At 31.7% G+C, this 15,617-nt stretch overlaps 1 protein-coding gene across 1 annotated transcript; it reads right to left on the bottom strand.

The window, feature by feature from the left end:
- Positions 1 to 7,081: 7,081 nt before the first annotated feature.
- Positions 7,082 to 10,152, bottom strand: LOC122588921 (GDSL lipase-like). The gene is made up of 6 exons (XM_043761142.1): positions 9,897 to 10,152; positions 9,648 to 9,769; positions 9,115 to 9,345; positions 7,618 to 7,870; positions 7,282 to 7,512; positions 7,082 to 7,157 (listed from the first exon to the last, which is right to left on the bottom strand). The coding sequence occupies exons 1-6, from the start codon at positions 10,150 to 10,152 to the stop codon at positions 7,144 to 7,146; spliced, it is 1,107 nt and encodes a 368-aa protein (XP_043617077.1). The 3' UTR covers positions 7,082 to 7,143.
- Positions 10,153 to 15,617: the final 5,465 nt, after the last annotated feature.

A 15,617-nucleotide genomic window follows, 5' to 3' on the forward strand; every position in this document is an offset into this window, starting at 1 on the left:
TTAATAATGCTTTTAGCAAAATTGTGTCAAAATGGCAAGGAGACAAAATTGGGTGTCAAATGGGTAATAAAGAAACTAAGGTGTCCAAGGTGTTCCGAGTGTTTCTTTTTCACTTCTTTTATATAGTACCATATTGTATAAATGGCATTGAGAAGTCATCTGGCGGTAATAAACCATTGGCAGATGTAGTCCATTCTGAGTCAACTATATGAGTGTCGTGAACAGAATTGTAATGCTTATGGAAGATTAGTTGAAGCGCCAGGATCGGTGTTACTAATAAGAGCCTTTTGTTTGCTGCTACTTAGCTTAGGATAACAAACGTTTAGCTCAGTATATATTACTGCTACTTGGTTTTAGGTAACCAATGTTTAGCTCAGTAAATATTACTGCTACTCAGTACAACCATTGAGCTACTAACACTGAGGGAACTCAAAGTCCCATACCCTTTGATTTTGGTTCTAGATCAGTAAATCACTAAATCCTTATTTTCATGGAATATGTCCCAGCAGGGTGTGCGTGTGTGCGTTATAGCTACGATCGACACGTGTCTATCCCCTGCAAGTCAAAGTAAAAAATTGTACATGTTGACATTTGCATTTCTTTAGCAAGTCAAAATAAGTGAACATTTGTATCTACATGAAAATGGATAACTTGCCATAACAAATGGAGAATCCCTCCGAAGAAAAATGTTTTAACCAAAAAACAAATTAAAGGTAAAAGGTGGGAATTCTGTCCCCGGAACCACATTACCATCGAATAATTATATAATGAACCTGCTGTTACTATCTTAACAACATTGTAAGACAGATCAAGCTCAAGTCAGTAGAAAAGCTAAGCTACAGTTCAATCTCGATTTCATAAAATAAAGACAGCTGTATTGATTTAGCAAAACTTTTTAAAGCCTTCATCTTTGCTCACTCGAAATGATCGATATTGTTCCTATATCCAGCTATATTCAAGCCAAAAGTTTGCAAAGACCAAGCAACTTATTGCTCAACAGTATCATTTAGGAATTAACTCCTTTAAGTAAAAGGAAAGTAGATATGACTCACTTCATTAGGCTTCTGTATATCTTTCATTAATGTTGGTTCTAGTATTATCAAACAAGATATATAGATAAACAAATTAAGACTTGATGAAACTAGAAAATGCATTGTTCAGATTAGCATCTCTAGTAATTGACCTAAATTTAAAGTACATTTTGAAATATTACATCCTCTCCTAGCTTGATTCAACAAAAGCGACACACTTTTTTCATCTATCGCCTGAAATCATAGTTTAATAGGATCCGTTTCGGGAACGTGGAATGTAATAAGAGAAATGAAGGAGCATGTCATGTTTCAGGTGCTGTGAATCCCATTCTGATCTTTATGATGGGTTTCTGTTTATTCTTTTTCTTTTTTACATAACCCGCCCTTAATATTGGATGGCCTTCGGCCCATTGCAGTAAGATGTAACACTACTGTAACAGTAACAAACTAACCAAGCCTACACATAACTAAATGAAATTACGAAGTAAATAGTAAAACATGATAAGTTCCTAAGTTTAAAACATCAGCGCTTTGCATTTTGCTAGGCAATGCATCAACAAGACTACAATACGACCGAGTTCATTACTCGAGGGTATTGCATGTTTACAAGGAATAGTTATTATTAGCCCGCCATCTTTTATCTTCACAGTAATAGATTGCGAGACCGGAAGTAATGTACTCCGTTGTCTTTTTAATGATAAAAGACAATGCTAGAATTTTCATAATGGACTTTCCTTATTTTGAACCATTTTTTATTTACAAGAATTATGAGAACTTTTATATTATTTATTGGATTACATGTTTTTTTTTGTTCATTCACATGTGAGATGATATATAAAAATATGTTGTTGAATAAACTTTTTTAAAAAATCTTCAAAGTAGCATTTTCTGAACTTGTAAATGAATATGTTCACGTTTTCGTTCACATGTGAACAAACGGCTAAATATAAGGTTTTGAAAAATTTTTTCTACAACATATATTTTTATAACGTTTCCCATATGAATGAACGAAAAAAACATATTATTCAATACATAACTTAATAGTTTTCAAGGTTATTAAAAAATGGTTATCAAATTAAGGTCTCATATAAGGTGTATATATAACGGTTAAGGAAGACAATGTGTTCTCGAAAACCCATTTATATAGATAAAGGATTTTGCAAGAACCATAAGTATTAAATATTTATGATGTCCAACACAAGGACATATCTACAATGAGGGCAGCGGGGTAAGCTGTTCCCACTCTAATTTTAATACAATGTAATTTTTTAAAATTTAAATGGTATATGTGTAATTCCTTTCTCAAAATAAGAAAAAATGAATAGGAAATGCATACAAATATTATCTTCATTGTCATAAGCTTATTCTGTGAAAGTCATTGGTTATCAAAACATTTCCATTGGTAGAATAAAAAACTGTTTTAATTTTTAATAATCATGATAGTTATGTAGAAAAGATATATATACAAGCTAATTATTTCATAAAAGATTATATTTTTTGGGTTTCCTACATTATGATTGTATAAGTTTTCATTTAATAAGATCTTGCCCGACAAGTGTGGTGTTTATTTATTAAAAATAATTAGTATCTTTTGAATATGAGTGTTGCACCCGATGTGGGGAACTAAATTATTTTGAGGGTCCATTTTCTAACCCGAGTTAGGGTCCAATTTTTTTACATTCTCGGATACGACTCTTATAAGTATGACAAAAGACTTTTAAGATTGCCCCATCGCAAAAGAATTTCTGGCTCCGTCTCTCTACAATAGTTATAATTTTTGAATAAAAGTGAAAAGAGATACATGTCGCTCAATTAAAATGTCATATATGTCGATCAAAGATGTCACATTCTTTTAGAAATGTTACTATATTCATTGTAACCATAACTATTCCCATTTTCAATTTAATAAAAATCTAGACCGGTATCACAATTCCGCCAATTGAAATTATATTTCTAAGTTGGCAACCCAATATAATAATGAATTATTATAAAAATAAATAAGGAAGTCACTAACCATATTAACACTAATCCTTTTTCTCTATCTCTTTTTTAATAAAAGTCGGTATTCAACATCAAGGGACACATCACCGTATAATGGTGAAGTCATGCACGTACTTTAAACTACGAAATGTAGATCATGAGCCGTTACAGTTGATTCAAAGGAAAAACCTTAGGACATGTCACTCTAGAGAGTCGAACCCATAACCTGAGGTAAAACCAAGGATAACTTCAGCCAGTTGATCTAGCCTTCATTGTCACACCAATTCTTTTAGGATTACTTGCCAAAAGATATAAAAAAAAAATATGTGTTAAATGCTTACGGCTTGGGCCCTTATCCTAGAAAATCACCCCAAAGGTAACGCCGATCATTATGGTCATCAAGAATCGAACAACAATGATATTATGGATGTCTCCATTAAGACCAATGTTGTTTCATAAGCAAGCTAGATATTGTGTCCAAAATGATTTAAGTGTTTTCTTCTTTTGTATCCTTCGGTTCATGAGGTCGGGCAAAGAAGATTACCTAGTAATATGTAAACCAAAATCGTTGTTGTTCCAAATTTTCATACACCCTCAAGGATTAGAATTGTAGAACAGTACTCTTTATATACATTGATTACATTTATGCCTATCACAAATCACAATCCCCGATAGGTGTTGTAAGAATAAAAAATGTTTTCCATCTTTGTAACAGGATAGTCTGGTGAAGCGCTTGTTCCACCAAGAAACATAGACACAACAACATACATAGTTCCCATCAGATTCATTACATATTCTTGTTAGTCTCTGTCAAAAACTGTAATCATTTAACATGTATTTTTCATCTTTTGACAAGTAATTTTGAAAGATCTAGATATGACAAAGAACAACAACAACAAGATGTAATAAATTTAATGGGAGCTATGTATGTTGTTGTGTCTTGTTTCTTGGTGGAACAAGCACTTGAGGTATGCAGACTATAGTGTTACAAAGATGAAAGAATTTTATTTTTTTTTATCCTGAAAACACCAATCGGGATGGTGATGGACATAATCGTATTCAATGCATATAAAGAGAATAGTTTCACAACTCTAATCATTGAGGGTGTATTCGACTATGCATCAACAAAAACTTGATTTACATAGTACTTGTAGATCTTCTTTTGCCCAACTTCATGAATTCAAGAATGCAAAAGAACAAAATGCTTTTTTTTTGTTTGTTTATTTATTCTTTGGTTCAAATGTTTCACTTATTTTGGATGTAAGTGAGACTCGAAATATGGTAAAATATAGTAAGGTCAAAAACTTTACAAACAGTGAAATATCTTGCTATTGAATAACTTGAATGAAGTTGGAATCATTTGACATGCATTTTGTGGAGGAAACCATATATAAAAATGAAGCGCCACACATTTTGTGCCTCAAACCAACTTGGGATCATTTAACATGCATTTTGTGCTGGAAACTACATTTACAAATAAAATGTCACACATATGGGATCATTTAACATGCATTTTGTGGAAGAAACTACATTTACAAATAAAATGTCACACATATTGTGTCTCAGACCAACTTCAGATCATTTGAAATGAATTTTGTAGAGGAAGCTATGTATACAAATAAAACTTCATACATTTTGTGTCTAAACTATAACAACCGTCACTTAAGCATACCAATATTTTTAAATTTATTTTACATGAGTGTTCATAGATGGGCTTAAAAAAAGTGTATAGACAATATTCGTAAGAGAATGAAGCTAGTGTGCAAAGGTTACTAGTAGTATTTATAGTTTCTACATACTACCAGTAATCAATCACACTTGGATATGCATCTGGCTTCAGTTATAGAAGGCCGAGTTTGAAACAAATTTATTGGACTTATAAAATCAATCACTTGGAATACTGGTTGTATCTTTTTTGTTTATGTTAATATTGAAATTCTCTCGAAAACTTTAAACATCCTCTTACTACCCGACATATGTTTTATAACATACCAATAATCAGAACTGACTACCACGTAATCAATTTTTGTAAAGCAAGTGAATTTTGACTCTAAAACCTTGAGCTAGCAAACGGGTATTTTGAGTTTTTGACGCACAATAAGAGAAATAAATTATTGTTAATTTGCTCAAATCTTAATTAATTGATAGTTATATCTTTATTTGGGAAATGCTAATGGCTGTATTTAACGTGCATAAAAAAACTTGTACATTCCATATTAAAAGTCCGCCTCCTGATTTTCATGGTAAATGTACAAACAATTTATGCACCTTAAACACAGCCCTAAGGGCTATATTTAACAAACCCCTCTTTATTTTTGTCTTTATCTTTTGACAACTGACATAACAACTTATTTATCACAGCTTAATTAAACTTTGATGATCTCATAAATAAATTAGATTACTTTATTATTATTATTATTATTAATTATTAATTATAAATAATGAGCTAGAATATTATCTTTAATTAAATTTTGACTAATAATTCGAGTCTCTGAAAATTAACCGAATCTAATGTAAAGTATATGATCCAACTATATTTCATTTTTATTTAATGATAACATCGCATTATTTTCTTTCTTTATTACTATTTCTTACAAAAATAAATTTGATTTCCAAAATATATGATACATTATTTAAATAAAAAAGAAATGTTAATACTGTATCAACGTTGCTAATCCATTTATGCTAAATAAAACGGTATCACCATAACCATTATAAACCAAACATCGTAAATCACCATACTTGAACAGTGTTTTATCACGTATATATTTTAAAAATTGATTATTAATGAACACATTTACTCATTTAGATTGTAACTGTATCAGTTTTGTTTTTTGTTTGGGCTGAAAGTGAAAGCCCACAATTAAATATTTATAGAAATAAGCCAAGTCCAAAAGATTCATAGCCCGAGTTACAATGGGCCAATTACAGACTTACAGTGAGTGAAGGCGTAAAAGTGTGTACATGATCATTTGATTAAACTTTGAAAGTGTGTATACATGATCATTTGATTAGGTGCTACATTTCACTTTCTAAAGACAATTTACGTGTCAAGTTCATCTAATCCCTCAGATATAATGACGACCTAGCTACATAATGCTTTTTTCTTCTTGTTGATGTTCAAGCTTATTAGGAGCACAAAGTGAAGTTTTGAGTTAGCGATTAGAAACTTTATGTATTTATTTTTTTGACAATACTAATATTTTAAAATAGTGGGTTCAGGCTCCATGTTGCGGGGCTTCAATTGTTTTGTTGATGTAGTTTCGTATTTTAGAGTACTGTAATTATGAACATGTCGGTGATAAATATTATAAATAAATAATTATTTAAGAGCAATACCACACCGTGTTGAAAAAGTTACAACATCAAATACATATATATACTATATCCACGAAACCAAAAACAAAAAAAAATTTTTTTAACATATTAGTTGAAAGGGCGATACCACAAACCCTTTATCGAACACATACATTTAGTTTTTCTGCAAGAAAACCAAAAACCAAAAAGAAAAAACCAAAATGTTGAATAAAAGTTTCTAATATATTAAATGTGAACACAAAAGCAACAAATTGTGTGGAAAAAAAAAACGAAAGGAAAAAACTCAAATGAAATCTGCAAAGGTTTATCCAGATAATGATATGGGGTGTAAGATAAACCTGTAAAACAATGCTAAAGAAGAACAATGGATTAAACTGACACTTTTAATATATCACTTTTAAAAACACATTTATAGAATTATATTACTAATAATATTTGGAGCATGACCCATTTTTTTTTCAACTACTAACAAGAACAGTGGATTGAACTGGCACATCCGATTTGGTTCTGAACTTCTGATTAGGCAATGACCTATCTCTAATTTACTCCCCACTAATTTGTCCTTTTCAATTTGTATGCTAGCTTAACATACACCTTCTCGTTTATAGTTGATTAGTTTGCAATTCAATATACACATGATATATAGCTCCATGGGACCATGGCTTGCAAACTTTCATATCTTATATACTGTACCTCCTTTTATATAAATCCTTAGTCAAATTATATTACAAATGGGAGAAACATATATATAACCTATAAGTCTATAACATAACAACACAATAATTATTATGTCAAACAAAATCCACCTTGACTCTCATAGTTGTTCCCCTGTAACACAATTAAAAACTCAACATTAATGTTATTGATCAACGGAGTCAAAATATCTTTAAGCCTAAAAACAAAGGTCTAAAAATATATTAGTGACTATTAAAATAAATAGATCGATGCTTACCTTGAAACAATGTCTTCAAATTATACGGAGTCGTGACATTGGAATCTCCATTCCAAAACAGCTTTGCATATTGGCGGTTCGCTACTTCAGTGGGATGAAGAGCATCGAAGAAAACATAGTCGTTAATGTTATCACACAATTCAAACTCCTTTATCCCTCTTTTTCCACCACAACTATTTATTCCTCTAAAAGGACCACTACCACAACATGCACTATCGCTTACTTTGAAACCTTCACATCAAAATTCAAACCATATATGAATGTACATAATAATTAACTATCTAAATTATCAAGTCAAACAAGACTTAACACGTACGAGTCACGATTATAAAGTACCGTATTTAGATGGGTTCTTCATCCTATTGCTAACCGCAGTTGAAATATCAAAATTTGCATACTTGAATCCATCTAACTTCTTCTCCAGCTTTTTGAGTTTCTTGGAAAGAATTTGATTGTGTAGACTTGTTAAAATTCCAAGTTGTTGGTTGCAATTAGTATTGCCCACTTGAAATGCCCGAATGCCTGGACAACATGCTAATGGCATTGTGGTAAGTATTCCGAATTTTCTTCCTCCTCTTTTATGAATTCCCTATATATATTTTTTAGTGATGAAGGACATATAAGAATCCAATTTGTATGCAAATGAAAAACAACATATGTGCTAGTTTGTACCATGTATCTATCATATTTCTAGGTTTTAATGTAGCAAAGTTTATAGGGTTTGGATCCATTCAAGTTACAGCTACTCGAGCGGGTAAAGTTGAACCAATAAAAAAGCTTCCGAAATATATATGATACTAAAATGTATACAAAAAAGTAACATGACGGGCTTGCTATTTTTCGCTTAAAACAAAATTCAACTTGAGATAAAATTCAGATGAGTAATAATACACATGCCTAATAATATGTTCAATCCATTCATTTGTTGACATATGTATTATTTTGTTTCTTAATCCTCACTAATAATTTTGTCATCTAAGTCTTCCTTGTTAGAAGCCTACTATTTAGGCACATTAAACAATTCCAATTTAGATTTGTTAACTTGAGACAACTCAAAGAAAAAAGGGTTAATATCAATATGCTACTTTTCATGTACTATATAATTTCATATATTAGTGGTCTTCTTTTGAGTCGATGAAGAAACCATGGTTTATATGTTGACTTACTATTGAACCTTTGTGGAAGTTAAAAGTCTAAAAGGAGAGGCGGTGGTTATCTACATATATAACTTTTTATATATATATAATCATTAGGCAGCAAGGTTGAGTCAAGTGGTAAACGCCCTTGCCTCTGTAGACAGGGGTCATGGTTTCTATCCTCATCCTTTGCAAGGCCGGAGGTCCTTTTCTATCTTTAGATAGAACTTGGAAGCAGCCTCTCTACACCGTCGTGATAGGGATAAGGCTGTCTACATCTTAACCTCTTCCATACACCGTCGAGGTATTGGGACCCAACACCCGTGGAAGACGGCATTGGGTATTACTTATTTACTTATATATATATAATCATTATCATTATCAGCGGTCAATGAATCAAAACTCATTCACATTGAATTTACATTGACGGTTACATTTAAATGATTCACTTATTAATAAACGTTTACCTGTTGGTTGACTGAATATAGATGATGATCAAGCTTAATTATTTCATTTAATTAGTTTAAGTTAGAAGAACAATTGAATCAATATGGTCCGGTTTTTGATATATTGTTTTTGTGTAATATGTGACTTCTATATATAACCTAGCTAGTATATATACTTGATAAATGAACATTAATTTTGCATTGCCTCACTAGTGAATTTGCATTGGTTGTAAGGAAGCAACAGTTTTTACCTTGATCACACGAGTCATGTTTCCGACCACCATTTTGACGTACTGTTCATTTGTATAATTATGATAAATGCTGTTGTTGTTACTGACGAGGCTCAAATAGTCATTGTTCCCGCTACTTAATAAATAAACAGCATCTGCAAGCATATGCTCGGTTTTCTCATCGCCTAAACGCTTTCTAAGTTGTTTTCGTAGATCACCAAAACAGCGTAGCTGTGATTTTAGATCCATTACCTGCATCCATAAGTATATTCTCACATGAACCTTACCCTATATACATAGGGTGTGAATTGAATATAAGGTTATTCAATGCCTAATTAGTCAGGTATGGAACCTCTCACGTCATAATATTTTTAATCCAATAGAAACATAAGGCCCAAATCATATATTAATTTTGAAAAAAATATTAAAAAATTTATGTGTGTGAGAGGTTTCACACCTAAACTAGCTAATCTTAAATTCACTTTTCCTTGTATGAGGCAATTGATCCATCAGAGTTGTACGATCGAAGAAAAGAATGGAGATGATGAACATACTAATCCAGGTACGGTTTCAACTAATGCACCAGATCCTCCCGAGGCAAAGTTTGCTCCATATGAATATTCTCTATTTTGGGGATTGAAATACGCTGGAATGAGTGGTAGGCTGGCAAATTCAGCTGTTACGTATGAAACAAAGCAGGTTGCGTATTAAGGAATATATACCATATAAGAAAGGAAAAGAAAACAAAAAAACGTGATTTAATTCATGATTATTTGATGGAGATGATGAGTTAATAATCTGACCGATGAAATCAGGAATGACACGGCCATTGGAAAATCGGCCACTTGGAGGATGGAAGTAGGATATGCCATAGGGAGTAAAGTTCGCTTGGAGGCTGATCGTAGTGTTGATGTAGTTGTTGTTTCCAGGGTCGAAAAGGGAATCGCCGAAAATGAAGAGAGACGTTGATTGTTTGTTGAAATGAGAAGAACTATGGCAGCAACTTGTAAACATTAACAAACAAGAAGCAAACACAATAATTAGTTTTGCAACATCCATAACTAATATGTGTTATTAGTTATTGTAGCTTAATTTCTATAATCAGCATCAACACATGTGTCTTATATATAGTCGAGGGAAGTTATTTTATTTATTTATTTTTAAATCTTAAGAGAGTGACTCTTTTAAGTAAAAAAGTATTTTTGGCTTTTTCATATTATTGTGGAAAAGTGTGTCGTGAGGAGATTTAATTAGTATCAATGTTTAATTTCAAGTTAAATAATGGGGGAAAACATATGATATGGATAATTAATTAACAACGGGATCTTCCATGACATGTTGGGGATCTTCCACGACATGTTGGGGGGCGACGCATTAAGCGGTGCTAGCATATATATTTGTGTCTTGTTGTTGGGTCGTATTCTAGACAGTGTCAATTCAACCGGTACTTTGGGAAATTTCAGCCGAGAAGTATTATATATAAACAGGTAATCATATCATATAATTAATATATGTCCTAATTAAATCTTTATTAGTTACCATCTTACCTAATACTATTACTAATTTTTTTTATAAAGCACCTTCAGTGGAGACCCTAAGAATTCAAGTGCCTAGTCCGAGTCAGGAAAAAATGCCCCAACTCCTAGGAAAATTACATAAGAAAAATTTGTTAATATAATTTAGACGTTATAAGTTATAACAATAACAGTTTGATAGTATTAGAAATACATATAACCAATGATTCGAGAAGCTCATCTAACATTGTTCAAAGCAAATTGATTGATTAGCTTTTCGTAGTCTATACTCTTTAAGATTCATTATTAATAGCTATCATTGTCAATCCACTAAGTCTTTCTTAGGGCATTGTTGATCGTAAATAAGATTTCAATAACTTCAACTTCAAAAAACTTCTTTCAACAGATGCAACCGTGACTGGAAAACTCAATAATATTTTATATGCAATGATTGCATTACCTTGTTTCAAATATATTTATATCTAGAGTTAATTGCAGGATTCGTCCTTTTGGTTTACCCATTTTCGTGATTTACATCCATGTTAAGTTTTTTAAACAAATCCGTCCAAACTTGTCATATTCTTTGCAAGTTACGTCCCTGTGGCTAACGACGTTATTATTTGGCCGTTAAGTCGACGCACGTGAGCTGTACGTGAGGAAGTTTTGTAATCTGCCACCCACAAACAACTTTGTAATTGCACGATTCGTCCCTATAGTTTGTCCATTTTAGTGGTTTACATCCCTAGTCAAGAATTTTCGAGGAATAGATCCAAAGTACGCAAATTTGTTGCATGTTCCATCCCTGTGGTTGATGTCGTCAAATTTTTTCCGCTAAATGGGATCACGTGCCATAAAAAGTTTGATGGGTTTTTCGAAAATTTGCAAACCGTCATTGATTTTTTGATGGTGGAATTAAACAACGTTTGGGGTACAGCTAAGCAAACTAGTTGATGGGTTGGTTAAAAATGCAAAATCCGCATTGATGAGCTTCACCATTGGAACCAACCACCATCAAGCTCTCACCATTACCACCACCACAAACCAAGTTGTTCTGAAACCCAATCGCGGACCGCCACTGATTGGTACGTCTCTATTACCCGAACAACTACTTTATATGTTGTTTATATATATATACACACACACACACACACTTATGGGATTCAACGAATTTACATATACATTTTAACATATATACCCAGTATATATATATATTTATGGAATTATGGGCCTTCTGGCTTTATACGTGGATGTATATTAATATGCAGTTTCTTTTTGTTCGAGCCTTAACAATCTAAATATCACAAGAATTAATTTCAAAAATAATTAGATGAGAAGGAAATTGAATAAAGAGGAATTTGAAATAAGAAAGAGAAAAAAAATTAACAGAAAAATAATCTGTGAAAGATAGGTGAAAATAACATGGAAAGAAAAGCTGAATTAATTTTGGTGGAGTCGTAAGAAGTAAAAAAGAGAAAAAAAATTAGGTGTAGGATTGGGGAGAATGTACGAAAATACCTTCACATGTGTGGCACGTGATTCCATTTAACAGAAAAATCGACTACATCAACCACAGGGATGGAACATGCAACAAATTTGCGTACTTTGGATCTATTCCATAAAAATTCTTGAGTAGGGATGTAAATCACTAAAATGGACAAACCATGGGGACGACTCGTGCAATTACAAACCTGTTTGTGGGTGGCAGATTACAAAAACTGTCCTCACGTGCAGCTCACGTACGTCGACTTAACGGCCAAATAATAATGTCGTTAGCCACAGGGACGTAACTTGCAAATAATATGACAAGTTTAGACGGATTTGTTTAAAAAACTTAACAGGGATGTAAACCACGAAAATGGGTAAATCACCGAAACGAATCCTGCAATTAACTCTTATATCTATATAATATAATATATTATACTTTTACCTACATATCTAATATGCATAGAAAATTTTAACATTTTTGTGCCCCCTCAAAATAATGTCCCGGTTGAAGGTCTTGCTCTCTCCCCTCCCACCTCCCACCCCCCAAATTACAAGTATGTCTTGGACCCGTTTTCTTCTTTACAACTTTCCTACCCATCCATACCAACTTAACACATGTATATATTTATTACTAGCAACACTTTTGAATCTTTTGGTGAAAAAGAACACAAAAGTCAAGGATAAAACTCGTAAAGTCAATGATTTAATTACGCCTTAAATTCTTTGAAGTCTCATGGTTTTGTATACATTATCATATTAATAAAAGAAATTAACGTTAAAACATATACGCAACTAAAGATTGGTATTGTATGTATCTAGCTTTGCCAATCATTGCTTTTGTGTGTATCCAACTTTGTTCGTTTTTGATATCGTTTGTGTAATTTTAGACATAGAAAACTGTACATCAATCATGAAAAATTCAAGACCTTAAGTACAATAGAGATATTTAAGGTTTGATATGCACAATAACCAAACAGACACTGACGGAACTACATGGAAGAAGGGGTAGCCGGGGCTACGGGTTCATTAAATTTTTGTAGTACAAATTTTCTGAAAATCAATGTATTTTTTATTGGTGCTATGGGTAAAATTAATATGGGTTACCGGTCTGTGTAATTAATTTTAAACTTTTGAAACATTTTCTTATCAATCTCTATATTAAATAAAACAAGATTGTGATTACATCATCATTTTACCAAAATATCTTACATGGCAACTTCAAAATCATTTTTAAAAATTATATCTTTCTCAAGTAAATAAATTTATGACATCATCATAACAATAAATTACATTACTTAATTTACTATATTTTTATTAATCCTTATCATATTATTTAATAAGTAGTTTTATACATATTTTTAAATTATATATATATATTTATCAATGTAACAAAATTGATTAAATTAATTCATATTTCATCGTTTCATGTATATATTATGATTTTGCTATTTTTTTTTCCTTATCTTCATTGTTATGTCTATATACACGATTGAACTCTAAATATATCTCTTCAATCTATCCGGGTTTGATCAGCTAGTATAACTTATAAAGATGTATTTGTGTTAATAAATGTGAAATGAATATGATCAAAAGTGAAAAAACTCATTAAACCCATTAAAAATAGAAAGAATGCTTTAAAAAAAGCTAAATATCGCAATATGTTATCGTTACTTTACACTGATATGAGGCGAGTGAAAAAATTTGTGCTACGGGTCAAATTTGATCCCGGTTCCGCCACTGCAAACAGATCATAACACTTTTACTTTGATGCACTAATCCGGCCCTTCAAAATTTGAATCACGTAAACTATAATACAGTATATATATGGAAAAAGAATACCAAAAAGAAATGATAATTGAAACCCTTAACGTACATAAAAAAAAAATATATATATTTTTTAAAAAGAACAATAGTATCACGTAAAGGTTCAGTTCAAAAGTCAACAAAATTACCTAAATCTCCTGCTACCAGGAGTACACAAAAGTTCTTATATCCCATATTTTTCAAAGTAAACTATACTATTCTGTCACTATAAAAAGGTCTTTTTAGTATACTATTCATATATTTTTCAATTAATATTTCCATCTCATCAGCCTCTACTACACAAAAAAAGGTTTTTTCTTTTATGCTCAAAGCAATATCATATCCTCCAAAGGTTTAGACCAAATTGAAATTTTGCTTTAAAGTCTTGATACCAACAAATTTACACATACAACATCTACAGATTTATCAAATAAAAAGATTTAAGAAACAACTAATGGTATGATATTACATTATATGAAAATTAATCTTTAAATATTATTAAGTCCAAAACATAAACTAATAAAGTAATTAACCAATGAACACCTCCGCTGTTTAGGTATAAGGTTTTACTATGAGTTCCCTCGTGGGCTGAGTTTTTCATGGTGATCCTACTTTGCATTTTGTTAATTAGTACTTTTAAACTGACACATATACATATAAGTTTAATAACTAGACATAAGTATACCTTCTTATTACAGTGGATTAATCATTCTAGAATGTGAAGAATAGACGTGGGAACAAGAGACTTTCGTTGGTTGACTGGGTGAAGTATCTATTGTATGCTTTTGATTTTGATGTAGGTTGATTCGTTCCATTTTGGTCAAGATTGTTGCACCAAATATTTTTGACTTTTGGTTATCAGTTGGTTCCATGACACTCCTTGAAGCACCTGTTTCTGTTTGGATTGGATAAATTTCTACCAACTTTATTTAGGTTTGCTATGGGGTACTTTAATAATCTAATTCAATTAATAGCGAAGATTCTAAATCTACAAGGCTATCACAGTTAAGAAAATTATTCTATCTATAAGGAAACCGATACAAAATCAAACCCAATCAAATTTTCTATATACTTCTATGCTAGACTTTAGATTCAGGTACGTGGTTACATGAACAATAATGTAAGGTCAATACTTAAATATATCTGAATTAAAGACGTTAATGCTACGTAGCACTTCTCATTCCTGTCAATAGGTTGGGGGCTCATCAATTCCTTTATTGCTTTAAATTTTAATTTAATTTACACGACATATATACACATATCTACATACATACGCTCAAAGATTCAATTAAAGGTAAAGTCTAGCTAAACCGGCTCAGTATTATTACCCCGACTCTGTTCATCGATCCCTTTCCCGACTCTGTTAAGGAGGTTGTATATTTATATCATACAGGTGTACTGTGTACATATACTATCGCCTTTGTGACTTTTGGTCAGGGCGCTGATTAAAATAGTGGATATGCGTATGGCTTAGAAGGTCAGTTTGTAAAGGCTATGTATTTGGCAATTGGCATTTTAAAAAGATAAGTCTTTTTTCTAAGGCTTTTATTTATTCAAAGTGAACTAACCATACAACCAAGACCGAAACAGGATAATGGTCAAAAAACCAGAATATAAACAAAACTCATTTGATGAAAGAACAAAGAAAAAGCAATTGGGGCTCTTTTCTAGCAAGATTATAATTAAACTTGCTACTGAAATTACCGAAATCATTACAAAATA

Source organism: Erigeron canadensis, chromosome 1 (assembly GCF_010389155.1).
Source record: "Erigeron canadensis isolate Cc75 chromosome 1, C_canadensis_v1, whole genome shotgun sequence".
NCBI classification, from domain to species: Eukaryota; Viridiplantae; Streptophyta; class Magnoliopsida; order Asterales; family Asteraceae; genus Erigeron; species Erigeron canadensis.